We start from the raw sequence: 27,607 nt of genomic DNA on the forward strand, positions 1-27,607 counted from the left end.
TCCCATCTAAATTACAAGTCTTAGGTCTCCTCTCATGTACCCAGGACTCCCCCTCACCCCCCCCCACAAAATGGTATACTAATTTTCCCACGAGGAAATGATACTGGTGAAGTATTTTCTCACCCATTTTGTGACTTGCTCTTACAAATCACACACAAATACTACTTTGTATTTGGCCCACTATCTGATACTTAACGTTTCTTAATAGGGGCAATGAATGGGAAGAAAAAAATGTATTTTACTTAGGTAAGGAGCAGCATTTGGATGTGGTCTTCAGAGTATTCAGTAATACATGTTAGGAAGTGGTATTCAGCATGAATACCAGACAATGAAGAATTTACTCCAGATACCACTTCCCAACTCCACTTCCTACCTAAGAAAATGGTGTTCTCTTCCACTCTTATTGGGCCCAAATTTATTGCATTAGACAAGCAAGTAGATGGCAGCTCTGTTTCTTGATGGCAGGCTGCTAATTCTACCCAACACCAAGTGCTGCTATCTTCCTTACTGCTCATGACTTGAGAGTAAAGTATGGTTTTTTGTTGTGGTCAAGCCATCCACCTAGTAGGAAAAGTTCTACCAACCCTCAAACATACCACAATGCCCCACATTTCCATTACTTTCCTCCACAAAACAGTGTTCAACTTTGTATATTAAGAAGTTCAATAGGAGGAATGTAAGGCTGACCTGATTTTTGAAACCAGAAGTCACTTTAATAACATAGTTGACAAAAAGAGATAACATCCATCATTACAGAATTTTGTATGCATAAAAAATAGTAATATTTTAGCTAGGCACCAGTGGCTCATGCCTATAATCATAGCTACTCAGGAAGATCTGTGGATTGCAGTTCCAATCCAGTCTATGAGACTCCATCTCCAAAGTGGCACTTTGGCTTAAGTGGTAGAACACTAGTTTCAAGCAAAAGAAGCTCAGACCTGGAGTTCAAGCCCCAGGACCAGTCCCCTTCCCCTGCCCCACCCCAAGTAATATTTTATGATGTATTTATACTGGAATTTTGAACTCAGGGCCTCTCACTTGCTAGGAAGATGCTCTGCCACTTGAACCACACCTCCATCCCATTTTGCTTTAGTTATTGTTCAGGCAGGGTCTCTTTTGCCGCCTAGCTCTCTATTCCTTGTACCTGGCTGGGACTGCAGCTTACAGGTTGATCAGGGAGGGTGTCTCACTTTGTGTTTGGGCTGGCCTCAAACTGTGATCCTCTAGTTCCGATCAGCTACTCTGATTCCAGGGTGACTAGATTATAGCTGTGAACCATCATGCGTGGTTAGAAAAAAAGTATGTTGTAAGGCATATAATCATGTAAAAGGTTGCAGGAAATATGGTATAACTGAACATACGCAAAATAAAGGCTATATTTATATATGCACCTACGCTAGACAAATATTTTAAAGGAATGAGATCTGGGTGCTATGGCCCACACCTGTAATCCTAACTACTATGGAGACTGTGATCTCACTGTATTTTGATCCACATCATTATTCTGAATAGATTCTATGAACTTTTGAAAGTAGCACTTAGACTCTTTCCCCCTCCCCTCCCCAATTTGAGGATTTCTTTATCTTCAACAGTATTTCATAGAAAGGAAAGCATTCTCCCATGGAAATTACTGGTTAACTCAAACACATTCAGACTGATCTATACATTTAAAAGAGTTATCGGGGACATAGCTCATTCAGTGGTGGAGCCCTTGCCAAGCACAGATGAAGCTCTGATCTGTGTGTGACTGGTAATATGAGTTTGTGTATGGTTATCTAGAATGGATTGTCCAGAGGGTGCCTTTTGGAAAAGTACTGCACAGTGCCCCACATGCCAGTGGAAAGTCATGGTTTCGGTGGGACGATGACTATAACGCTCATGGAGACAGTGTTTGCGCATGGCTGCCATTAATGACACCCCAACGCTCTGCACTCACGGAGGGCCTTCATTTGAGAAGAACATCAAAACCACTGAGTCCTTTCAAGTCGTCTTCTTTTACTGTGAAACCAGAAACCATGCCGGCGACGGCCTTCAGTAATAACCTGGGTCCCAGCTGCAGGCTGTATAAACTCCTTGTCATATAATTTTCTAATTTGGGTGTAGGTAATTGTCACAAACAACTTAGTTTATTTCTCAGCATGACGTCAGAAGGCATATTTCAATAAGCAGTGGTGGGTAATGAAATCAGAATTTCCACCCATTCCCCTACATACAATCCCTAATTGAACATTTCTCTCAGAAGAAATTAAAAAAAAAAAGACACTCAGAGATACATCTCAAGGCCATTTTCATCATTTTGTCTTCATGGATGTATGAGGAGATACCCCTTCACACGAACACTGACCCCCGCTAAAGCAGACAGCCAGGATGGCCAAACGTTCTGTCAGGAGCCCCTCCTCCTGTAGCCAGGGTTTGTTGTTCTTCATAAGTAGGCATGGTTCTCCTGGAAAAGAGAACATGGCATTTAAAAACAACCAGTATTGGGCTGGGAAGGTGGCTCAGGGGTAGAGTGCTTGCCTTGCATGCCTGAGGCCCTGGGTTCGATTCCTCAGCACCACATACACAGAAAAAGCTGGAAGTGGGTGCTGTGGCTCAAGTGGTAGAGCACTAGCCTTGAGCTGAAGAGCTGAGGGACAGTGCCCAGGCCCAGAGTTCAAGCTCCACAACCAGCGAAGAAAGAAAAGAAAAAAAAAGGAAGCAAAGAATATAATAATTAATATGTTGAAGAAAGTAAAATATAGGCTGTTTTTCTGGGTGTTCGTGTTTACCCATGTGTGGGTGCGTGTTTGTGTGTGCATGCCTGCATTAGGAGCATGAACTTGAGGTCTCTCACTTGGCTTTTTTCATTAAGGCTGGTGCTCTACCACTTGACCCACAGCTCTACTTCTGGCTTTTAGGAGGTTAATTGGAGATAAGAGTCTCACAAAGTTTTCTTCTTGGGCTGGCTTCAAACTGTGATTCTCAAATCAGTCCTTGCTTACTGTAAAATATTAAAGTACTTGCTTCTAGAATGATCGTAAGTCTGTCCAGTTATAATACGTTGCAGAACTAAGTGCCTAGCTTTAGGCCATTTTCTTAAAAAAAAAAAGTGGACTGCAAAGTTATTAAGTAACAAATACATCCTTCTCATTGGCACTGACATTAGTTAAAAGAAGTCTATGTGAAGCAGTTTTGTGGAAGTGAGGTCAGGACTTTGAAGATCAGCTGCCATGTTGGATGTGGAAGTTGGTGCCAGTGATCTTGCCGGCTACTGCTTATCTTCTCCCATGAAACCAGTCAAGTCGATGATGAGAGCATTCCATAGGTGTGTCTGCATACACCGCTGCCACATGACTTTACATACATTGAGTTCTGTGTCCAAGAATTTCTATTGCCTACTTAAAAGTATCCATCAGGTGGATGAGTGCGAGAAGCCAATCTGGCAGCAAGATGGGGGAAGAAAAGGGAAACTCCTGCCCACGAGGGCCCAGAGTGTTCACTTTGGTTTTTATAAACTGAGAGTCATCACAAGAAAACTGACTTCAGCTGCCAGTTTAGAAATCACTAAGATGCCACAGAGCTTGGACGTAGGGCCACTTCAGCACTGTGACTAAACCCAACCCAGAACTCCATTTCAGGGCTGGTGAGATTTCTTCAATAACAACTGTGGTGGGAGGGTCAAGATGAAGGAGCGTTCAATGTCAATTTTAGTTGCGACATGGATGTTGTTTGGAACTGTCATGCAAGTAGATAGATTTTGTTCAGGGCTAGAAGAGGGTCTTTTGCAACAATGCTTGATAAGAAATGTACCTATTACCTTGTTCATGTAACTGTAACCCCTATTTACAATAAAAAAAAAAGAACTTAGAAAAATGGGCTTTCCTAAAGTTCAGTTATGAAGTGAAACTAGAGAAGATTTAGAAATGTGACTTGTTTTCTACTTCTGTGCCCTTCTATTTTGGGGGTTTGTCTTGGCTTGCAGCAGAGGCAGAGAAGAGCCACATTCATCCAAGAGCAATGGCATTTTGCCTGGAAAAGTCTAACTTAAGTGTGCCACTTGTAATCTCAAAGCCCAAGGCCCAAAGACCACTTAAACACATTGCTAAAGCACTCACGACCAACTTCCCTTGATTTAGTGATTGCTATCAGAAGACAGACCACAGCAATTGTTGCTGACTCTGATTCTAAGAAGCACTAAGGTGCACTACAAGTTTAGGAAATATGTTAGGTGACTCTCAGAGTTTTCCATTTCCTCTTACACAACCCTTTCTGGCTCACCACTTTCTGGTTGGAGTTGAATAACAAAATGGGCCATGTTAGCAATGATAGAGATGCCCACACATGTTACCAAGCAGCATGGATGGTTTCACAGTCTCCAGAGTGATGACAGACAGACAGACAGATTGATTGATTGATTATTGCTATCACTGTTACTGGGGGATCATGAGGCTTAAACAAGGTACTGTGAACTTTTTGATACATGTTCTCAAAGAATATTTGTAAAATTGTACTCAAGGAAAATACTCTTCTGAAATGAACCACATCCAGATGCCAAGAATAAGGAAAGAGAACAGAAATGTCACAAATGACATTTCTGATTGGATGGTGAAAAGTGCAGCATTTGCTTCATTGGACCAGAAGTGGGGAAAGGCTTGACCTTTTTCTAGAAATGACAGTAGTAATTCTCTCTCAAGAAACACTGTTTGAAATAGACAGGTATTTCTCTAGTTGACTTGACTGCTTTATTCTACTGACTGTGGTAAACTCCAAAACTAAGTAATTGTTCTTCTGGGCTGGCTCACTCCCTAGCTGATTCCAAGAACAGAAAGTTGGTTTCCATCAAAATTATGTTTCTTTTGGAGGCTGCTGATGGCTAAGCACCAGTTAAACATATTCTTGAGAAGGGGACTTTGAATTTCTCTTCGTGTGATCCATTCTGATTATTGTTCTGTTGGAAGAACTTTGAAACAAACATATGAAAGACTGTGTGCTTGGAAAGGGTATATGCATTCAGAATCTGAGTTGGGAAGTATACATCCTTATTCACATGAATTTTTTCCTAGGGCTTTGCTCTCTGTGAACTCGTACTTCTAAGAACTGCTCTCAGTGATTGTATTAGGTCTCAATAACACTGGAGGCAAAAATCAGGGCATGTTGGTGTAAGGAGCTGAGTTGGGTTTCCTGGAAGATGGGGCTGCACTCCAGCCTGAGTTCCCAACATCTTACAGAGAACGCTCTTGTCTGAAAAGTAGACTGTTCGTGCACCATGGGAGCCGGCCTCAAAAGTTACTTCTGTGTGCAAATTGGCCTTGCCTTGGCCTTGATTCTTGATATAAATACATGAGGCACGGTAAGCAGAGACAGTCTGGCTTGAGTTCCTCAAATGCTCTGCAGATGGCAAAGGTTTCAGGTTGGAGAACGGACGGCAATGGCAAATAGGTTTGTGATCATTATCTCCCCTGCTGTGGGCTTTGCGTCTATTGGTTTGAAACAACCTCAGGGGTCTTCAGAGAAAGAAATCATGGTACCACTGCTCCATCTCATCACTTGCCATTGAAATTGCTTATCTTGATGGGGTAAAAAAAAATAAATCTTTTTCATTATCTTTAGTTGTACAGAGAGGTTGCATTTCAACATGTCAGTTTGTGAGCACAATGCATCGTGATCAATGTCACCTCTTCCAGTGTTTTCCCCAACCATCCCCTCAAGTTCCCTGGTTCAGTTTTCATATAGGTATTAGGAGTTTTATGAATATTATGACCATGTTTGCCCACCCTTACTATCTCCATTCATCTACCTCTATGTTTTAATCTCACCTTCCCCTCTGACAACTCACATTCTAGCTTCCTGGTATTCATTTTGTTTATGAAAAGTTAGCTGATCCAAGGAATTACATAACTGGAATCCTCCCCTGGGTATCCAATACTTGAGTTGATCTGTTCAATACTTTAGTTGATATGTTGGTGTATATATGCCAATCACCCTGTTCATATTTGCATATATATCTATAAATAATTTAGATCTAACTTCTACATGTGAGAGAAAACATACGTTCTTTGTCTCTCTGAGCCTGACTTACTTTTTTCCAACTCCATCCATTTTCCTGAAAATGGCACATCATTCTTCCTGATGGATGAGTAAAGTTCCATTGAATGTGTGTATGTATAGTGTGTGCATAGCATACTTTCTTGATCTATTTATCCAGTGTAGGACATCTGGGTTATTTCCATAATTTGGCCATGGTGAAGAGTGCAACAATGAACATGGGTGTGCAAGTGTCTTCACTGTATCCTGACTTGTAATCTTTGGATAAATGCCCAAAAGTGATATTGCTGAATCATAAGGTACTTACATCTATGTTTAATTATTTGAGTAATCCCAAACTACCTTCATTGTAAATAGAATCTTTTCTATTGACACTGTGATAGTATAAGTTACCCTGTGTCTTCTCTTGTGGCAAGATGTGGTATTAAACGGGATGCTTTCTTATTGCTAGTAACACACTACAAAATAAGGCAAAAGAGAAAAGGAACTGTCACATACAGAATGTTTTAGTTACAATGTGCACTCTTGCCAGAATTTTCCATTTTAAAGAAACCCCTGGCACACTCCCTTCCCTAGACCAAGATGTAGCGGCGGATGGGCACATGGCTCACGTGGTGTGCCTCTCCCTCACTTTTCAGCTCCTTTCCCCCAATTAGATGGCACCTGCTGGACTTTGCTGTGTGTGTGTGTGTGTGTGTGTGTGTGTGTGTGTGTGTGTCTGTGTGTGTGTGTGTGTGTGTGTGTCTACTCACTGTTGATCACTGCATCCCAGAATCTAGAGCTAGCAGTATTTGTAGCCCAACCCTGGAAAGAGGGGCTCATGGAGCTGTGCAGGTGTCTGGGCACCATTGCTCATGATCAGTGCTTGGGAAGCCTGCATGGCTGACCTCACATGACCACAGTGTGTGAAGCCTCACTGTCTTCCTGCATTTGTCACCTTTCCAGGATGCTTTTTTGTATGCACCAAGGGGTATTTCTCATGAAATTGCACCATTAGAAATAAAGATTTTTTTAAGAAAAAGTATAACTTCGGACAAAAGGAATAAAATTATCTTTATTTTTCTAAGAGCTCCCAGGCACATAAATTCACATCCTTCAAAGATCAGTGGTGCTGATGAGTATGCTTTTTAAGAAAGCATTTTTTAAATTTTATTCTTTATTAATTGTTGTGTGAAGGGATTTCAGTTCAACATGTCAGTCGATCCATGCCCCCTCTTCCATTGTTCCTCCCCTTCTGTGTCTTTCATACTCCATCCATCACCTCAACATTGGTAATAAGTAATATTTATTGAGCTCTTATTGTCTACTACAGGCACTTCATTTGTGTCCAAATCCATGTAGCTAATAAAAGACAGACAGGGCAGGGATTCCACCTTAGCATTTGCAATTGAATCTCTATCATCAAGCCCTCTCCTTTTCGGTTTTCACTTTCATCTCTAGTCTACACCCAAAGATAGAATGATGGGGTGAAGCAGATTTGTGGGTTCTGTGCACCCTCTTCTGAGTGCCTGGTGGTTGTGCTGCATCTCAGCATGGGGTGAAGGGACCTGCAGCTTAGACCTGTGAGTGTATGTATGCAGCGTGTGGTTGTGGCACATAGTATGACGTAGGAGCAGTTGGCATCCAGGAGATCCTGCTCTTCTGAGCTCAGGCTGTGCCAGCCAGCTGTGGCCGCTATTCCCATTGGAGTGTGTTTCCATCCACCCGGAGGTGTGACCGCAGACCTCCACCATCCTGAAGTTCCAGAGAGCACGGATGGCCTCCTCACTGCACATGAGACTTCACTGCTTCCTAGGGACTGTGCCACATTCATTCATTCAACCCAGCTCAAGTGACCAAGACACACAACCCAACCCTGGATGGGACAGCCAAAGAATGTCAGCTGAGACATGTCTCAGGAGGCAGAGTGGCATCTTGGACTGTACATACAACAAACGGAAAATAGAACATCTACATGGTTCTTGTGCTTTGGTCTCACCTATGTGCAGAACATACATAAACATATTTTTGCAAGGCTCATATTTGTAATCCTAGCTTCTCAGGAAGCTGATATCTGAGGATCCTGGTTCAAAGCCAACCAGGGCAGGAAAGTATATGAGACTCATATCCAATTAACCACCAAAAATTTGTAAGTGGAGTTGTGGCTTAAGTGGTAGAGTGCTAGCTAGCCTTGAGCAAAAAAGCTCAGGGACAGCATCCAGGCCTTGAGTTCAAGCCCCACTACCAGCACGTATGCACACACGTGTGTGTACATACACACTCAGGATATAATTTCATTTTACTGGGGAAAAACAGCATTTACATGTTAAAGAATGTGAACCAATGGTCAGATCTTCTTAAAGTAAGTCTGATAGTCTTAGCTTGATCCAGAACATTCCTTCTCCCCGATGTCTCATAACTAGTACATTTCATCGACTCTGCTGCCTTTTGTCTGTATTTCCCCTTCCTAATGAGAAATACACATCAGTGGATACAAAATATTGCTATCCATTCTGATTGCCCATTCTTTTTTTGGGGGGTGGGTCCGGTCGTGGGGCGTGAACTCTGGGCCTGGGCGCTGTCCCTCAGCTCTTCAGCTCAGGGCTAGCGCTCTACCACTTGAGCCATAGCACCACTTCCGGCTTTTTTTCTGCTTATGTGTTGCTGAGGAATCGAACTCAGGGCCTCATGTATGCAAGGCAAGCGCTCTACCACTGAGCCACCTTCCCAGCCCTGATTGTCCATTCTTAATTTCAATTTACAAACTCTGTTTAATCAGTCAGCTTAACGAGCATACATCCACAAAAGTCAAAAAGAACTAATTTCTGTGCCTCAGTGAACTAGTTGTCTGAGAAATAAATCTAAAAGACGATATTTTTCCTAAAGAAATACCATGGATTACAATCCAGAAATACCTCTATGTTATATCTGAAGGCCCAGAATTTTCCAGCTGTAATTGCTTGGATGCTACTGACTGTGTCCTAGAGATTGGAGATGGGAAAATTAGTAGAATTTGTCATTTAAGAGTTGGTCAGTAAGTTTTCTAATCTTTTTTTTATTATTGTGAAAATACTGTACAGAGGGGTTACAATTACATGGGCAAGATAATGAGTACATTTCTTAACAAGCATGTAGCCTCCTCCTTTGTTTAAGTCTTCCAATCTTAAATGACTCGGATAACCACATCTGCACTCTGGCAAGACTAAATAGTTTACTAATGATTTTTAATAAAAACCAGATCCTTCTCTGAGCTCTCCTTCATAGCTCAATTCTGCATACTAATTTTAGGGAGACTTCTTTGAAAAGAGCACGCAGGTGGATGGGGAGACAGGCTCAGGGATCATCCTCTTGAACCATCTTCACCCAAGGACTAAGAAACTTGATTTCATGAGTGTATTACTTGGTCAAAGATATGTTGTCTCTGTAGTAATCTGTGGCTCAATGGAAAAGGAAGCAAATGCCTCTTTTAGGCTTCAAGCTATGAGTTTTTTCCAACTTTTCGTCATGAATCCAGTGTTTATTTGGTTGGAGAATATCTATTGAATGACATAATCTAGTGTTCAGCCAGCAGTAACTGAGCTTCCAAAACCACCAAAGGTAATGGAAAGAAACGATGGATTCCTTTGCCTGGTAAACTTTTCTGACTTAACCTGGATACTGGTGACTTTGACCCACTTCTTTTCCTCTGACTTCATCCATCTGGTCTTGTATATGTGTGTGTGAGGGTACAGTTAGGAGGTCATGGAAATTGTGCAATTGGAATTAGCAATCCGTGGTTGACTTTTTAGTCAGCAGACATTGGCCTTTTAAGGGAGTACTCTGGGAAGCAAACAGAAATGTTTTCAATTATTGATTTCAGTGAACTATAATGCCATGTGGCAAGCATGTACTAGACCAAACTCACATCAAACCATAAGACAAATAGATTTAAGCCAACAACCTATTTGTTATAAGATTCATTTGTGGGTTGATAAATCGTTCTGTGTTTGTCTATGGAATTGAAACTCCAAGTGGGTTCAATTTTGTAAAAGTGTATGTGGGTGTATCTGAATAAAAAGCTTATCGAAACATCAGAATTGTAAGCTGGATATCACTTGTGGTATGTGGGGTAGGTGAGAAATTAAGAGAGCTGTAAAATGGAGTTGTTATCTCCTGGGATTAGGTATGAGAGTTCTGGTGTAATTGTGTAAAGGAAGGTTGTGTCATGACATAAGAGTAATTCTGATGTTTTAGGGTTGAGCAGAAAGTAGATAAGATTTCTAGATTTTGGTCTGGTGTTAAAGATATTCTTTTCTGTTGTTAAAAAAAAACAAAAAACAAAACCAGAATCAGGATGATGACAGGAAGACTAACCTAAATGTGGCACAACTCTTCTTGCTATAAGCAGGAAGAGAAAAGAATTAGTATCTAGAGTGAGGTTGATCTCTAGAAAAGATTCGATGCAGTTCTGTAAGTCAGATGACATTTTGCGTCTAGCAATACCCAGTTATATAAGGAACACCTATTGTTGGAAGAGAAATTATTAGGAATTTCCCTGGAGCATAGACTAACCAATTAGTCAAATAAAATGGATTCTTTTTCATTCTGATATGAAATGACATTTAACCCAAACTGAGGGATTTAAGAAAAAGATTTTCATGAGACTTTCCTGATCTCAAGGTCCTAGAAACCCTTCAAAACCTCTATTAGGCAAAATATAGCTAATAATAAAATCTCACAGGGACTGTATTCCAACTTAGAATAATTAGCTAGATCTCTCATTGCCATTGTATTTGCCCCTGATTACATATAATCCCCCAAATTCCTAGCAACAAATAATGTTCCATTCTTCAGAAAGGTTCAATATAGAACCAAAAAGAAAAAAAAAATGTGTTCGTTGGTCTTACTGGCATCAACTTTTATTGGCTGAGAATTAATTCAAAGGTTGATTCTCTGAATGAATACAATGAGGTATTAGCATCCTTTCTTGCTGATTTTTTTTGTTTTTACCCAGAACTTAGGGACTTAAGAACTCAATTGCCTGAAATTTAGGCATTTTTATATAGTAGGAGAATTCTAGAGAGAACTGTGAACTAAAAAACAAAGCTGCTGTTATAGTCGTGAAGATGGGAGGGCAGGGATGGAAGGGGAAAAACAGGCGGAGGCAACAGTGCTTGATAAGAAATGCACTCATTACCTTGCTCATGTAACTGTAACCCCTCTGTACGGTATTTTCACAATAAAAAACATTTTTAAAAAAAAGCTATTTATCCCTCCATATGAAAACTCTGCTTCCTGTCTGGGTTTGACCAAATTTCCCTGTCTAGGAACAGAGGTGTTAACTTGAACCTGGCTTTTAGTGAAGATAACCTATGCATCAGTTTCTCAGGAAAGCTCACTCTGGTACAGATGGAAACATTACAAAGGATTAATCTACAGTCCCCACTGTCAGAACTCCCTGAATTTTCACAGAAAGCCACATGACAAGATGTGCCTGGCTTGTTCTGCAACTACAGCTCGGCTGTCTCTAAGTCACGTGGGACATTCTGGTCTAGTGTTTTAACACTCAGGTACTTAATTTACATATATGTGGTACCTAAATTATATGTACATATATATGTGTATATGTATGAAAGAGAGACGGACAAAAATAATCAGCTAAGTTTCAAATCTTCATTGTTGTCTAACTTTAAACGAGTTTTGACGTATGCTTTGTATTTGGCAGGCATGCACAATTTGGGGGAACCACTGTTTTTAAAGATGCTTTCTGTAGAATTCACATTCAATGTAAAGCTTTTAAAAAGTAGCTTTACAATTGGTGTGGTGTAAGACTTTGGGAGGAGGACACAGCAATGCACAGGATTTTTAAGACTTTAAACAAGGGCATTTGAACTGAATACTGGGACTTGCAATGTCAAGAGTACCTCGTGTGTCTCTTAAGTAGAAGTCATGTGATTCCCATGATGTCTGGCAAAACTACACAAGTCCTATTTAAATAATTCGATTCAGCCAGTCACCACTGGCTCATGCCTGAAATCCTATAGCTACTCGGGAGACTAAGACCTGGAGAGGATCATGGTTTGAAACCAGCCCAGACAGAAAAGTGAAAGAAACTGCATTTCCAATTTGCTAGCAAAGTGCCAGGTGGGAGGTATGGCTTAGGTGGTAGAACATTAGGTGTGAGCAAGAGCTTGAGGGTCCTGAGTTCAAGCTCCAGAACTGATCAAGGAATTGGTATAGTCCAAGGGAATTAGTTTAGTCGAAGGATTTTGCATACAGTTGTCAAAAGCCAGTGACTTCTTCCTCTCTGTGTGGCCTTTCCTCTCAAGTTGATTCACATAACATGGGGGCCCATCAGTTCTCAGGATGCCATTTTGAAAACGTACAACTTTTTTTTTTCTTCTTCTTATGGCTGAGGCTATTGTGGGCAGGGAGAATACAGCGTCCTGATTCTTGCCAAGGATGATATATACCAAGCTTCCTAAAGCTATCTATTTATATAGGTTTTTTTCATCTTCAAAGAGCTTTGAAAGCATTCATTTACTACCCCCTACCTGGGGGGTAAGAATGATTCCCATTTTATAGGTGGAGGAAGTGGAGGTGTAAGTACCTGCCTGGGTGGCCCCAGGAGTCAGGTGTCGGAGGGAGGCTTGGCAGAGCCGAATGGGTCCCTGGCTCATTCTTTCCAGTGTTTTTCCTTGTTGAGAGCTGCAGGGCACTGGAAACATGAATCTTGGGAGATATCAAAGCTATGTTGCATGTGGCTGCTTCTACGGTGTGAGAAATCTGGACATATTACAGAAGCCATGTATAGTTCCAGAATCTTTTCCCACCCTGTAAATGGGAAGAATGATACCTTATTTGCCTTCTTCAGGGATATTGTGAAGATGAAAAAATAAAGTAGAACAGTCAAAAACTCCATTGAACGTGAGTGTGTGTGTGTACACACACACAAGTCCTGGGGCTTGAACTCAAGGCCTGGGTGCTATCCCTGAGCGTCATTTTGCTCAAGGCTAATGCTCTCCCACTTGAACCATAGCTCCACTTCTGGCTTTTTTTTGGTAGTTTATTTGTAGATAAGAGGCTCATGGACTTTCCTGCCCAGGCTGGCTTCGAACCACAGTCCTCAGATATCAGCATCCTGAGGAGCTATGATTACAGGCCTGAGCCACCAGCACCCAGCTGTATTGAACTTTGTGAATGCTAGGCCTTTCTGCTTACAGAAGGGGTAAGAGTTTATCCAATCAGGGATCTAATTATTCCTGGTGGCAGGAAGTTGAGACTCAACCTTATCATGCAAGAATTCAAAATCAAGGGAAGAATAGACTACATTAAGAGGCAGCCAGTTTTACCTACTGTATAGATTTAGCCATAATGACCAAACAAACTGATGATTAATTTGCATTCATTATACCCGTGAATATTACCACGATGTAGAAACAGAGCCACATGATATTTACTCGGAGCTACAGGAACTAGGCGATAGTTTTCCACCCCCTAGCGCAGAAGGGAAAGAGGCTCTCTGCAGACTCACAGGGCACAAAAAAAGCTGAGAGAAGGCACTCCAGCAAGGTGAATTTCAACCAACTATCTTTGCCCTATTGGCAGGGCTCAAACCTATGTGGCTGTCTTTGGACAGCCCTGGAACTGGGAACGTGTACGTAGAACCTAGAGTTCCCACTTGCCGCAGGGAATAAGGTGGAAAAGGCTCCACAGCCCTCGGCCAGCCAGCCTTGGCACGGAGGCCGGGCTGCCAGGCAGGCAGCTGCAAAACCCCTTTTAATACCCCAGCAGTTTTAAACTGGGGATAAAATAAAGTGACTAATCCATACAGGATTCAAACCATTTTACTGAAAATAAAATCAAATGACTTGGGGTTTTTCTTTTTAATCTTTATGGGTTTTGCTGCTCACACAACTAATACATGCTGGTTTTTTTTTTTAAAAAAAAAGGCAGAAATTTAAACATTCGAGAAATATGTAAACAGAAAAGTGCTAAGTTCTCTCTCTCTAAAACACCATCCAGAGATTTGTGTAAAAAGTTAAGTTTACTATTTTTGCCAGATGTCCAGTGTTGGTTGATATGCCTGTGTGTGACTGACATCGTCTCCTGGGTATATGCAAAGGTTTGCCTGCAGGACTTACCCCCATTTGGTCCAATTAAAAAAAAAAAATCTGTGGTATAGTGTGATGATGTTTGCTTTTAAAATATGAACTTAAGTTTAAAAAATGCATTTTCTTTTACTACTAGTGGTGATTTCCTTGTGACATGTCTCAGGACTAACTGCAGCACTACTGCTGTGTTGGAACAAGTACCAATGTTAAATACCAGTCAAGTAGCAAAGTCAGGGAGGATTGCCACATTTGCTGGTTGGAACAGTCTGTCAAGCCTTGGGAAGGATAAGCAGCTTTTCTCTGTGCTCACTCTGGAAGGAGCTTAAACTCTGGAGAAAAGAATTTCATTTTGCTATAAGGCAGGCTTCCTTATCAACAACAATAATAACTAGTATTTATTGAATGCCACCTGTTTCTAAGAAGTGGGGGGAGGTGCAAAGAGAAAGAATGCATGTATCAAGTAGGCCTCTGGAAACATCAAGATGCTGATGTCTATTCATCGTGTATCATGGAATCTTTAAATATGAAATGGGCTCAGAGAGGTTAATTGGCTCAGTGTGAAGAAATGTTACCACTTGTGGTCAGTCATTTTGAGGGTAGATATTCTACCTGGAATTCTGCAGAACTGGGAAAGGCAACTCGATGTGTTAGTGGTTATTTCTACACTAGTGGCAGATAACTCTCCCAGAAAGGGACCTTGACATCTGTTCCTCAGCAGTGTGTAAGTTCATCCAAATTATTTAGACAGTGTTTGATCCCTGGTTAATGATTGTATATTGAGGGCAGTGTTTGTTGCAGGGACAATTTAGTTTGGCAATGCACAATGGTAAAATGTTAATTTTTTTCTATTCATCTAACTTTAGCTTTATCCTTTTCTAGCTGCCCGAGCCAGGTTACCAAACCTTTCTTGAGCTTCAGTTTTTATGTCAGAAAATGTGGATCATAACAGGGACATATGAACAGTGGTAATATCTATCAATACCTATCTTGTGAGCCTGTTGAAGGAGGTCATATTTGCTCGATATCTTGTCACTGGTAACTAAAAACTCATTAGATGACCATCAAGAGAATACTACATACCCATAGGATGAAATATAAATAAGGCTATTCACCTCTTTTGTACAGCTTTACTTTTTTACTTTTTTTTTTTTTTTTTTGGTCAGTTGTGGGCTTAAACTCTGGGCTTGGGCACTATCCCTCAGCTCTTCAGCTCAAGGTGAGCACTCTACCGCTTGAGCCACAGCACCACTTCTGGTTTTCTAGTGGTTTTTATTGGAGATAGAGTCTCACAGACTTTCCTGCCCGGGCTGGCTTTGAACTGCGATCCTCAGATCTCAGCCTCCTGAGTAGCTAGGATTACAGGTGTGAGCCACCGGCGCCTGCTTACTTTTTAATTTTCCAAGCTTTTTTTTTTTTTTTTGTCTGTCATGGAGCTTGAATCAGGGCCTGGGCACTGTCCCTGAGCTTTTTGCTCAAGGCTAGTGCTCTCACTTGAGCAACAGCTCCACTTCTGGTTTTTTGGGTAATTTAGTGGAGATTAGACTCTCACAGACTTTCCTGTATGGGCTGGCCTGGAAATGCAGTCTTTACAGATCTCAGCCTCCTAAAGTGCAGCTAGGATTACAGGTGTGAGCCACTTACTCCCTGGGGCATTTCCATAACCAAGACATTATCCCCCAGACCCAAACTAGGTTCTAAGGAATAATTGAGGTGTTTTAAGAACATAGTGCCCATATTCTTTCTTTTTAATTATTAAAAATGAAAAGGCAAATGTTTCATATATCAATGCCATGCTAAGTGACAGCCCAGCCCAAAGACCACATACATGGGTCATTAGCGCAGCCACGTGGACAAGGGCAGTCCCCAACTGCACATCTTGTCACGTGCAGAGCTCCTGCCTGAATTACTCAGGGTGTGTGAGAGAGCAAATTATTGAGGCAACAAAGCTGAAAATGTGAGCAAATTAGCATTTGTTTCATAGCAAGATCGTTCATTGTGAAGGCAATTCAGAATGATTTAAATGTGTCTGGCTTCTCATCCCTCCACTACACAATAAGCCTCCTTGCTGGCAAGCACAAGTACGTGCACTAATTTAATCAAGATCCTTGTGCACATTGACAGCCATGGCAGCTGACACAACTGATCCTTTGAAATGCAGGCTGAGTTCACAGACCCAGACTTGTAATTTGTGCCGAAAATATGTATTTGAGAAGACACAACAGTGTCTAGTTGTTGTTGCTGTTTTTCTTTTAAAATTAATGCTAGAGGGATGGAAGGCAAGAGGGGGCAAAGGGACTTTGCTCCATTTCCTTCTTGGACTAAAATCTCTCAATGTATGGAATCTGAACGGTTTGCAAGGCACTGACAACATTTCTTCTGCCTTCAATGATTCGTTGGTTCTATAAATTGAGTGCAGGTCAGGGAGCACTGTGGGATGATGAGTTTGTAAGCATCCTGGTTCCAAGCTGCAAATGGTGTGCTTTGGAATATGGATATATATATGTGTGTACACACACACACACACACACACACACACACTTACCTAAAGGACAGCCAGGCGGAGGGTCGGCCAGCAGAGCAGTGTAGTCTGAGCAAACAAAATACCATAGCTTTGCAGAAACCATTCCTGACCACAAGACTCCTAGCAAAGCTTGCTCTGACTCAGGCTGATTCTTTAGCCAACACTGGAGGTGAGCGCACACACAGGGGATGAAGGTCTAGGCACGAGTACACACAATGAGTCAATTCACTGCATTTCCTGCACAGTCTCTCAGCTTAAGGATCCTGGGGAGTTATGCTGGACCCCCATTCCAAGGCCATAGGACAGGGATGGACTTCCTGGAACACCCTATCATGAGGAGACTGCCATACTATATATATGTATGTGTGTGTGTGTGTATATATATGTGTGTGTGTGTGTGTGTATTACACATATACTATATATATGTATGTGTGTGTATATATGTGTGTATATATATACATGTGTGTGTGTGTATATATATACACATATATACACATACATATCCATATCTATATCCATATCTATAGTTTACCAGATTACTGGGGCTGTAAATTGGACATTTTGATCATTGCCTTAATCATCATTTTGGGGGGGTTGGACTAGGGCCTTGTGCTAGCTAGGCAGGTACTCTACTTCTGACCAAGGCCCCAATCCTTTTTGTTTTTTTTACCTTGCTTGTTTTGGGATAGAACGATTATGGCCCAGGCCAAAAAGTGAGACCCTATTTCAAGCTTCCTACCAGAGCTGGGTTGGCAAGTGTGTAAGCAAGCCATCACATCCAGCTCCCCTCTCATGTCTAGTCTTAACAAAATGTTTTGCCTAGAACTTCCATTCTCCTCAGTGGCTGGGATGACAGGTATGGCCACAGTGCCTGGCTCATTTCACTGCTGACTGGCCATGCACCACGAGCCTTGGCCAACTGAACAAGAACATGCATTTCCCACTTGCTTCCCATAGCTTTATTTGACAGTCCCCAAGTGTCCTGCCCCAAGGTCTTCCTGTTCTTAGAAAGGACTACACAGATAAGGCTGGACTCCTCCATGACTAAGCTGGACTGAAGATAATTTTTGAGACGAAACATAGGCAGAACAGCTCCACCTTTGAGCAGGTGGTTCAGATGCTCTGTGCTACCTAACTTATTTCTTACTGGTCAGAATGGAAGAGACTGGTCTTGGTTGTACACTGGTTAATTCGAGTGGGACAATCCCAGCAGTAACTTTGGGCTGGTAGCACCTTTCACTTACTTCCCAGTTGGGTTTTCTGAACCTGAAAAAATGTCAGGCATGATGACTGTCTGCACAGTGCTGCCAGCAATCCGTGTGTGGTACCAACCGTGCCCTTGGCAGTACTGAACATTCTGGAGGGACCCTTCCACAGGAGGCATTACTGAAATCAAGCAAGTCACGGACTCCATGATTGCAAATCACATTCTTTTGAACAAAAAAATTCTAGATCTGGACAAAGAAATCTAGGAGGCCAGCACTAAAAGTATTGGTAGAAAATTTACCCTCCTTCTAGAAGAACATGTCCTATAGAGGGAATCAGCAGACCCCTAGACTGTAATAGCAGTCAGTCCAGAAGCTTCTTTCTAAACATTGCATCAAACCCAGAGTAAGTGCTTATGGAAATTTCCCTGGAATATGGGATTCCATTAGAAAAGTGGGTTGTGTGAATGTCTGTTCACATCTAACATATTCCCCCCAGACCTTAGTCATTGCTTGGTCTGAGGTGTGTAGAAGCTGTATAAAAGCAAAGCTGTATAAAAGCTACCAGCTCATGCTACTCAGGAGGTTGAGATGTAAGGATCGCGATTCAAAGCCAGCTGGGGCAGGGAAGTCTGTAAGATTCTTATCCCCTATGAACTACCAAAAAGCCAGAAGTGGTGCTATGGCTCAAAGTGATAGAGTACTAGCCTTGAGCTAGGAAGCACAGGAACAGCACCCCTGCCCAGCGTTCAAACCCCATGACCAGAAACAAAAACAGTTTGGGGCACTTGCAACTGTGGTAATTCTTGTAACTAATTAGGGAATTAAGTATATCCATTAGTAAAAATCATAGTGTATTAGATTTAGCATAATAGAATGTTCCAGATAAACTCACCATTGCCATTCCGTGTACAACTCAACCTCCAGCTTTTATCTCATGTATGAATTCTGTTTCTGATCTCAATAATGCTATATCTAAGGCTATACAAGGCATAAACGTGTGCTCAGAACTGTATTTGAGAATTTGTAATTTGGTTGGCTGGTTTTCCAGCATGAGACATCTTTTTAAATAATCAGTTGGAGAGAAATGCGCACACACTACACCAGGAAATGCAATTTCCAACATAAACAACTCAGAAGCCAAGAATCCGATTTGTCAAGGCTTATCATTATTAAACTTAGCCAGGATATTAACATTCTGGTTGAAAGGCTTTGATTGTACACAAATGAACTAATTTTTAACACATGGCAAGAACAATAATTTTTTTTAAAAAAAGATGAGTAAGGAATTCCTGTCATCACATATAACATTAATATTTTGACCTGGATCATTTTTCCTAAGTGGACCTGATTTTTTTGCAGTGTGTCTTTCTCCAACCAGGTCAAGCTGCAGTGGCTCAGCTACTATAGGTGATCATGCCTAGCTATAATCCTCGCTGCTCAGGAGGATGTGATCTGAGGATCACGGTTCAAAACCATCCCAGGCAGGAAAAGTCCCAGAGACTCTAATCTCCAATTAATCACAAAAAGCAGGAAGTGGAGCTGTGGCTCAAGTGGTAGAGCACTAGCCCTGAGCAAAAAGCAGCTCAGGGACAGTGCCCAGGTCCTATGTTCAAGCCCCAGGACTAGCACCAAAAAAATTAAAAAATAAAAAGATGGAAAATGAGATTGGAGGACACAATTTCATATCTGCTATGCTATGAGGTCTAAAGTGCAAACTCTCTAGTTCTGGAAGGCTTTGAAATGCTGATTCCAGTCTTCTGGTGGGTTCTTAAACACCTTCTCAAATGACCCATTTTAATAACCCGAAAGCTATTATATAACGAGCAGTCATAATTTAGTCCAGGGCTCTGGGGGGACCCTCACAGTTCAGCAATGAATAGTTAATGCAGTATAATGTTTAGCAGGTTATTAGTTTTCACTATACAAATGCTGATCAGGGAACGCTTTTATAAGGTGTTTAAAAGCAAATGTAATTAACTGGTTGCATGCTTCTGTTACAGCTCAAATTGAAATTATTCCATGCAAGATCTGTGGAGACAAATCATCAGGAATCCATTATGGTGTCATTACATGTGAAGGCTGCAAGGTAAGCCTTTTTCATTGTTGTTGTTGTTTCTATTCATGTGTCCTCATGGTGTCTATATTTTATTTCCACTCCGTCTAAAAATTCAACTCCTTGGAATGTGGAGTGATGAGAAATGAATGACAGGCCAGAATAAACATGCTGCTGTTAAGTTACAATGAATGCCAACTACCAGATAAAGACTATTTTACTCCATCCGTCTAAGTAACAGGAGACCAGAGGAATGTCTTTGGAGTTTGAACTCAGGCCTCACTATTAGGCAAGCACTCTACCACTTGAGTCACATGCCCAGCCTTTTTTTGTTTGTTTGTTTGTTTTAGTTATTTTTCAGGTAGGTTTGGGCTAAAACATGAGATCCTATTTATGCTTCCATTGTAGCTAGAATGACAAGCACATGGCACCACACACAGCTTACTAGTTGAGATAGAGTCTGGCCCAAGCTGGAGTGAAATAGTAAATGCTCCCAATCTTGGCCTCTTGAGGAACTGTTTACCAGCATGAACCACCCTGCCCAACCTTAAAAAGAGTTATTTCTGGGGCTGGGAAGGTGGCTCATGGTAGAGTGCTTGACTTGCATGCATGAGGCCCTGGGTTCTATTCCTCAGCACCACATACACAGAAAAAGCCAGACATAGTGCTGTGGCTCAAGTGGTAGAGCACTAGCCTTGAGCTGAAATGCTCAGGGATGGACAGAGTTCAGGCCCTACAACCGCCAAAAAAAAGTTATCTCTGAATTTTTTTCCCTTTAATGGGTTGGCATATAGATACTCTGTTTTGAAAATCTCATTGCCAGAGGTGTTCATTGTTTTAGCACCTTTAATCTTTAAGCCAGTCAGTTTCTTCATCTATACAGTGGGTATAGTGCCCAGTCTTCCTAGAGTAGAATGAGAAACTCTCAATAAAAGGCCTACTAAATGGGAAAGGGCCATTTAAAATAGTATGGTTAACTTGTATGGTTACTTGGATCTCATGGGCAGTGGTGGTCCATTCATAATGTAGGGATGGAAAATAAAGATGTTTATCCTCATAGGGAAACATGACTTAAACCCTTTTGTTTGTTTGGGTCCAGTCGTGGGGCCTGAACTCTGGGCCTGGGCACTATTCCTCAGCTCTTCAGCTCAAGGCTAGCCCTCTACCACCTGAGCCACAGCGCCACTTCCGGCTTTTCTTTTTGCTTATGTGGTGCTGAGGAATTGAACCCAGGGCCTCATGCATGCAAGTCAAGCACTCTACCACTAAGCCACCTTCCCAGCCCACTTAAACCCTTTTGTGTTTGTATGGGAGGGACCTCCAGGCAGCTTAGCGGACAAAGCAGCACAAAATAAACAGAAAAGAAGTGATTCAAATACACTGGAAGTGTCAGGGAGTTGGTAATGGATGCTGCCAGGCTGAAATTACCCCTATAGGCTTTTTGAAATAGAGGCCAAAAAAAAAACAAAAAAGTCCACAGATCAGCTTTGTTCCTTTTAGGGAAACTAGAAAGTACAATTATCATCAAATACAAAAATCACCCACAGACACAAGCCATGGTGGAGAGACTTCAGGGACATTTGTGTCATTGTTTCATCCTTTATTATGACTCATTTTAAACATCACAGTTTCTTCATTTAAGTTGATCATCTTGACATTTGCTCGTGTGTGCATATATAAATGGTTGCTGTTAGCCAGTGGCTGGGCAGCTCACACCTCTAATTCTTGATGTTAACGGTGTGAGATCTGAGAATTGAGGTTCAGTGCTAGCCTGGGCAAAAAAGTCCATGAGAGGCTTATCTCCAATTAATGAGCAAAAATCCAGAAGTGGAGGTGTGACTCAAATGGTAGAGCTCCAGCCTTGAGAGAAAAAGCCAAGTGAGAGTTGAAGCCCCAGTACTGGGCACACACAGTGTTTTTTTGTTGAACCTTTCCTATTGAAGTCTGAGCTTTTGGCTACCCTCAAGCATGTGTAATTTTATTTTTAATCACCTGGCTTGTGGCAGAGGGGAGCTTGATACTTAAGTTTGAGATTTTGAACCATTGATCTCTGTGGTGTTAAACCTCCAGGTGAGGCCTTGAGGTTCTAGCTTACTTCCCCACAAAAAAAGAAGCCCTTTCTCAATATTCTCTTCCTCAAAATATTTTTTAAAGGAAATATTGATGAGCACCAATGATTCACGCCTATAATCCCTGCTACTCAGAAGTCTGAGATGTAGGAATTGTGGTTCAAAGCCAGCCCAACAGGAAAGTCCATGAGACTCTCATCTCCAAGTAACAATTCACCAGAAAACTGCTAGAAATGGCAGAGCCATCCTTGTCAGTGAAGGCACATACACATCAGTACCTACAAATCTGATGGTCTTTCGTGCCTGACCTATCACCAGGTGTCTTCTTAAAGGATGGGGGTCCCAGTTTTACTATCTGCACCTTCATTTTCCCCAAGAAACTCATCAGCTGAGTCTGACAGTCAGGCTATAAGTGGTTCCATGGCACATAGGAAGAACACGTGTGTATCTGGTGGATGGGTGGGTGACTTTCAAGGGCTTCCACAGCCTCAGTACTTCTCTATTCACATAGGCCTCCAGAGTGCACTCATGCTCTCGATGTTCATGAAAAAATTAAAGGAGAAAGCAGATGGCAGTTATACGTCTTTTTCTAGATTCCTTTCCAGGTCAAAAACCAAAGTGGTTTTTTTCTCCTGCTCAGTCGACACTCAATAATGAAGGCTTTTACACAATTAAAATGATCTTATTCAGATTGAGACTATGCCCAGCCTAGGACTTGCACATTGTTGTTACTTTTGCATATTGTTCCACATTAATAGCTCCCCTGCTTTAGCTAACATCTTGATTTCTAGAATGAAGAAACTTCTACCACTGATTCTATTTATATCACAACCAACTGTCAATCGTGTATATTTGATAGTTTAACATCTGACTAGCCACTGTAATTCTAACTAGATAAAGCCAATAGTTATCTAATGAGAGAAAAAGAGATGACTGCCATTTTTTGAGCTAATCAGTTTGGGAGTACCTTTCTTTTGGTCAGTTGTGGGGCCTGGGTGCTGTCCCTTAGCTCTTCAGTTCAAGGCTAGCGCTCTACCACTTGAGCCACAGCACCACTTCTGGCTTTTTCTGCTTATGTGGTGCTGAGGAATCAAACCCAGGGCCTCATGCATGCAAGGCAAGCGCTCTACCACTGAGCCACCTTCCTAGCCCTGGGAGTACATTTTTAAATTGCATTTTTACTACTAACCTGAAACCACAAACACTAGAGAGCCTGTTCAGTGAACTAATTCATCCATTTGCCCACATGTTGGCTCAGGTAAACATTGAAAAATGGCAGACATTTTGGAGGCTCTTTGTCTTGTTTCTGGTTCCTCCCCAAATCACCCTCTTGCTCTTCTCCTTTGCTACCTGTGGAGAAAAAACCCAGTGCTGCACCTATCCACTGACTCCACAGCCAGGCCACCTAGGGTGCAATTCCAGCTCTGAAATTTGCTAACGTGAGCACCTTACCTAGCCATGCCAATATTATTTCTGAGATATGCATATGAGTTCTGTAGAACCTGCTAGGAAACAATCTCTTAGGTCCATGTACCGGAGGTACTAGAAACAACCCATAGATCTACCAGGCATCCCGACACACTCCTGTAATGCCAGTCTACACTATGGTTAGACCCTAACTCAAAGACCTAGTCTTTCCCTCAAGCAGTTTTATAGATGGCAGACATGAGGAAACAGAAAGGAAGGTAAGTAGTATAGAGAGGACCAAAGAATTAGAGAAAGGCCGGTGGCTCATGCTTGTCATCCTAGCTATTCAGGAGGCTGGAATCAGAGGAGCCCAGTTCAGAGCCAGCCAAGCTAAAAGTCTCTGTGAGACTCTTATCTCCAATTAACCACTCAAAAACCAGAAGTGGAGCTGTCACTCAAAGTGGGACAGTACCTAGACCCTGAGTTCAAGCCCCAGGACCAGCACACACACAATAAAGAATTAGAGAAAGGCCAAATCTGTGACATACAGAAGCCTGTATCCACAAGGCGGCTCAGAGGAGTGTGGTCCACCTGAGGCCCAAACAGAGGGCCAAGAGGGAGAACCTGCTCAGTGAGGGAGTACCAGGACTCTGGGCTAGAAATGCCAGTGCACAGAAAAAGAGAAGGAAGTCTTAGTTATGTTAATTATATTTACAGAATGGTGCACCACCCAGTTGATGGACAAGACAAGAGTCATTTTCTAGACAAGAATCTAATTTTTTAGGAGAAAGCATGCACATAGATTTAATACTAATTTCCCATGGCCAAAGGATCCATCACAAAGAAATGAAACCCTAAAGTAAAACTTGAGAGTCACTTAATTTTTGTATTGAACAGAGAATATTACCTTGTAAAGAAGCAACTAAAGGAGAAGAGATGTTTGGAACCCGTGCTGTATCACATTGTGATTCCATGTCCCTTCCCCAGTATTTAAGGGGAATGCCATTTTGACAATGTTTGGGGTTCTTTTTCCCCCTTTAAAAAATTAGGGAAGGGGAAACAAAGGAGGAGGCTACAATGCTTGATAAGAAATGCACTCATCTTGCCCATGTAATTGTAACCCCTCTGTACAGTATTTTCACAATAAAAGAAAAGAAAAAAATCAAGCTGCCTTAAAATTAAAAATGAATTTTATCCTTTCATAATAACAATGTAACAATATACAGCCACCCACCAAGCACAGTACTATTAGAATGCCAACCTGCAAGAGACATTTCTGAGATGGTGTTGTAAGAGTTATGATAAAGGAGACAGCAGAATGAATATTAGCCGGACACCGATGCCTCATGCCTAAAATCGTAGCTACTCAGGAAGATGAGACCTGAAGGATTGTGATTTAAAAGCCGCCCTGAGCGGCAAAGTCTGAGATTCCATTTCCCAATAAACCAGCAAAAAGCAGGGTTGGGGCCAAATTAAAAATGCCACTCAACAATTAGGACCCAATATGAAAGACCAAAGCAAACTGACCCAGCATGTTCTTCTAGACTTTAAGTCACAGGCTCTGCCTCTTCCTTGGAGATATTAAAACTTTGGTAAACTCTTTGCAAGGAGGAAAGAGACAAAGAATGGGAAGGCATCCCTGGCAAAGGGAAATTCTGAAATAACAAACTGCCCCTGCATGTTGTTTAGGCCTAGATTACATCTCCACCCATCTCATCCCTGCCCCCCCCACCCTGTACCATTGTTACCATGACAACCATGTATAGTCTCCACATTTAAAAACTACCTAGCAGAATCCCAATTTTTGAGTCTTTAATTTCTATTTCCTGTGTAGAGAGCAGAAGATGGGGTTTTATTTTCCTTCTCTTTCTCCCCACTTTTATCCGGATTATATTATACAGTAAATGCTTGCTAAAATTTTTACCTTGTGAGACATTGTGAAACACTTTTCCTGTGTGGATCTCCAGCTCCTTTGGTAACTAGGAAGGAAGCTCTTCTCCACCATCCAGTGCACAGACTGTATTCCTGACCTTGCTGAGCAGGACAGGGTACAGGCAACAAGGCCATGGGAAAAAGTGAGAAATGGTAATATTTCTCATTTAATCTGTGCCTACCTTTATCATAAGAGAGAACAGTTACAAATCAATACACGCTGGGGGCTCAAGCCTGAAATCCTCACTACTCAGGAGGCTGAGATCTGAGGATCGCAGTTCGAAGCCAGCTTGGACAGGAAAGACCAAGACTTATCTTCAATTAACTTCCAAAAAAAGAAGCTGGAAGTGAAGCTGTGGCTCAAGTGGTAAAGGGCCAGCCTTGAGCAAAAATGCTAAGGAACAGAGTCCAGGTTCTAAGTTCAAGCCCCAGGACTGGCACAAAAAAAATGAACACACATATATATACTAACTATATGTATATAGCTATATTAGATATATAGACTGTCTCTATCATTTTAAGTTTTCCAATGATAATACATAGTCCAGTGCTGGATTAGTGAATTGATTTCTGATTCCACTTAAGACCTTTTGCTCTTAGAAAGTCAAAGGAAAATTACATGTTTGTCAATAGAGTTCCTCATCCTTGAGCTCCCTTAAAGAACACCTTATGCAAAGCTGCTACTTCTGCTCAATAAAGGGAGAAAGTTCCCTTGCATTAACATTCTCTGCAAATAACAACAGAGAGCCTTTTCCAAGATCTCTAGAATATATAATTGATACTATTTATTTTTCCTGTAAGGAAATGAACTTTTACCAACTTTTGGAGCTATTAAAGAGAATCTTCCCTGTTTCAGACCCCAATTGTCTTTTAGAGAATTCTAAAAAAAAAAAAAATTAATTTAGCTGAGTCCAGTAGCTCATTCCTGTAACCCTAGCTAAACAGAGGGCTAAGATCTGAAGATCACAGTTGGAAGCCTTCTTGGGCAGACAAATTTGATTAACTCTTACTTCCAATAAACCAGTAAAAAGCTAGAAGTGGAGGTGTGGTTCAAGTGGTAAAGCTCAAGGCTTTCAGTTCAAGCCCTAGTACTGGCAATAAAAAAAGAAAGAAAAGAAAACACAAGATTCTTAGTATAGTTGTATAGTTGCTAGTCTTAAACCCCTGCGCATGTGTGCTGTCAGCCTTGCTACCCAGGCTCAAGATTTTTATTTTAATGTTTTGTAATACCTAGCCCCAGTTTTAGAGCTTGACTTGGGCAAAATGAAGCTGTGACTTCAGTTTTAGGACACTAAAAATTTTCATGTCTGTTATAGACAACTGATAAGCTGAGTGTGTTAGAGCTCTTGCTGAACGTGTGCAAACCTTGGCCTTGAAGACCAAAGCTCAACTACAAACAAATTGGTTTGGTCTTAATCTTAGACTAACGTCATGAGTCCCTGTCAGTAACCAATGACATTCATCCGCTGGACCGGCAGCCATGTGGACCATGTCATAGGCGGGGCCCTGATGTGGCTCAGTGTAGCTTAGGGAGACCCCCCCTTATGGTTGCTTAGGAATGAATGACTGGGGCTGAACGTGTTCATTTGAGTCTCGCTCAGGCCAAAGCAGACATCCACATTCAGCAGATGTAACCCAGGAGGTCAGAGATTTAATCAGAGATTTGCACAAACAGTTCTACAGAGAGGCCAGTCATCACAGAAGGAGAAATTTGTTCAAGAAATTCCCAGTTCCTGTGATTTATTGCTACCAAATTGCATAAGTGTGGGGCTGTACCATTTTGTTTTTAAACACATGTGGCTGCCTGTTCTTTTGGAAAGAACAAATTTCCTTCTCCATTCACTTCTTTGGAGATGTTATTTGGGTTTTCACTCCCAGCACATTCTAATTTTATCATTTCCCTTCCTTCCTCTCACTGACTTTAATCTATGCATGACCTCTCTTTACCCATCAGTAAAATGAACTCAACTGTTACCCTGTTTCCCCACCCCTCCTGTATTCAGACACCACTCTGTTCCCTGACATCCAATAATATTTCATGTATGTGCCAATACTGGGCTTGAGCTTGGGTCCGAGGCGCTGTCCCTTAGTTTTTTGTTGAAGGCTGGCATTCTACTACTTGAGCTACAGTTCCATTTCCAGCTTTTTGCTGGTTAGTTTGAAAGTAGAGTTTCATGGACTTTCCTGACCAGGCTGGCATCAAACTACTATCCTCAGATCTCAGCCTCCTGAGTATCTAGGATGACAGGGGAGAGCCCCCAGTGCAGGACTGCTTCTTACTTCAAAGAAAGTTCCCAAGAAGAATAAATTAGCCAGGTGCC

General features: G+C 41.7%; 1 protein-coding gene across 1 annotated transcript in view; it reads left to right on the forward strand.

The window, feature by feature from the left end:
* Positions 1-27,607, forward strand: part of Rora (RAR-related orphan receptor A) — a 92,415-nt gene that overhangs the window by 38,850 nt on the left and 25,958 nt on the right. Inside the window, exon 2 of the mRNA XM_013010222.1 lies at positions 19,826-19,911. Coding sequence (XP_012865676.1) covers positions 19,826-19,911 — 86 coding nt within the window. The remainder of the gene's footprint in view (positions 1-19,825; positions 19,912-27,607) is intronic.

The sequence above is a fragment of the Dipodomys ordii genome, unplaced genomic scaffold (assembly GCF_000151885.1).
Source record: "Dipodomys ordii isolate 6190 unplaced genomic scaffold, Dord_2.0 Scaffold11, whole genome shotgun sequence".
Lineage (NCBI taxonomy): Eukaryota > Metazoa > Chordata > Mammalia > Rodentia > Heteromyidae > Dipodomys > Dipodomys ordii.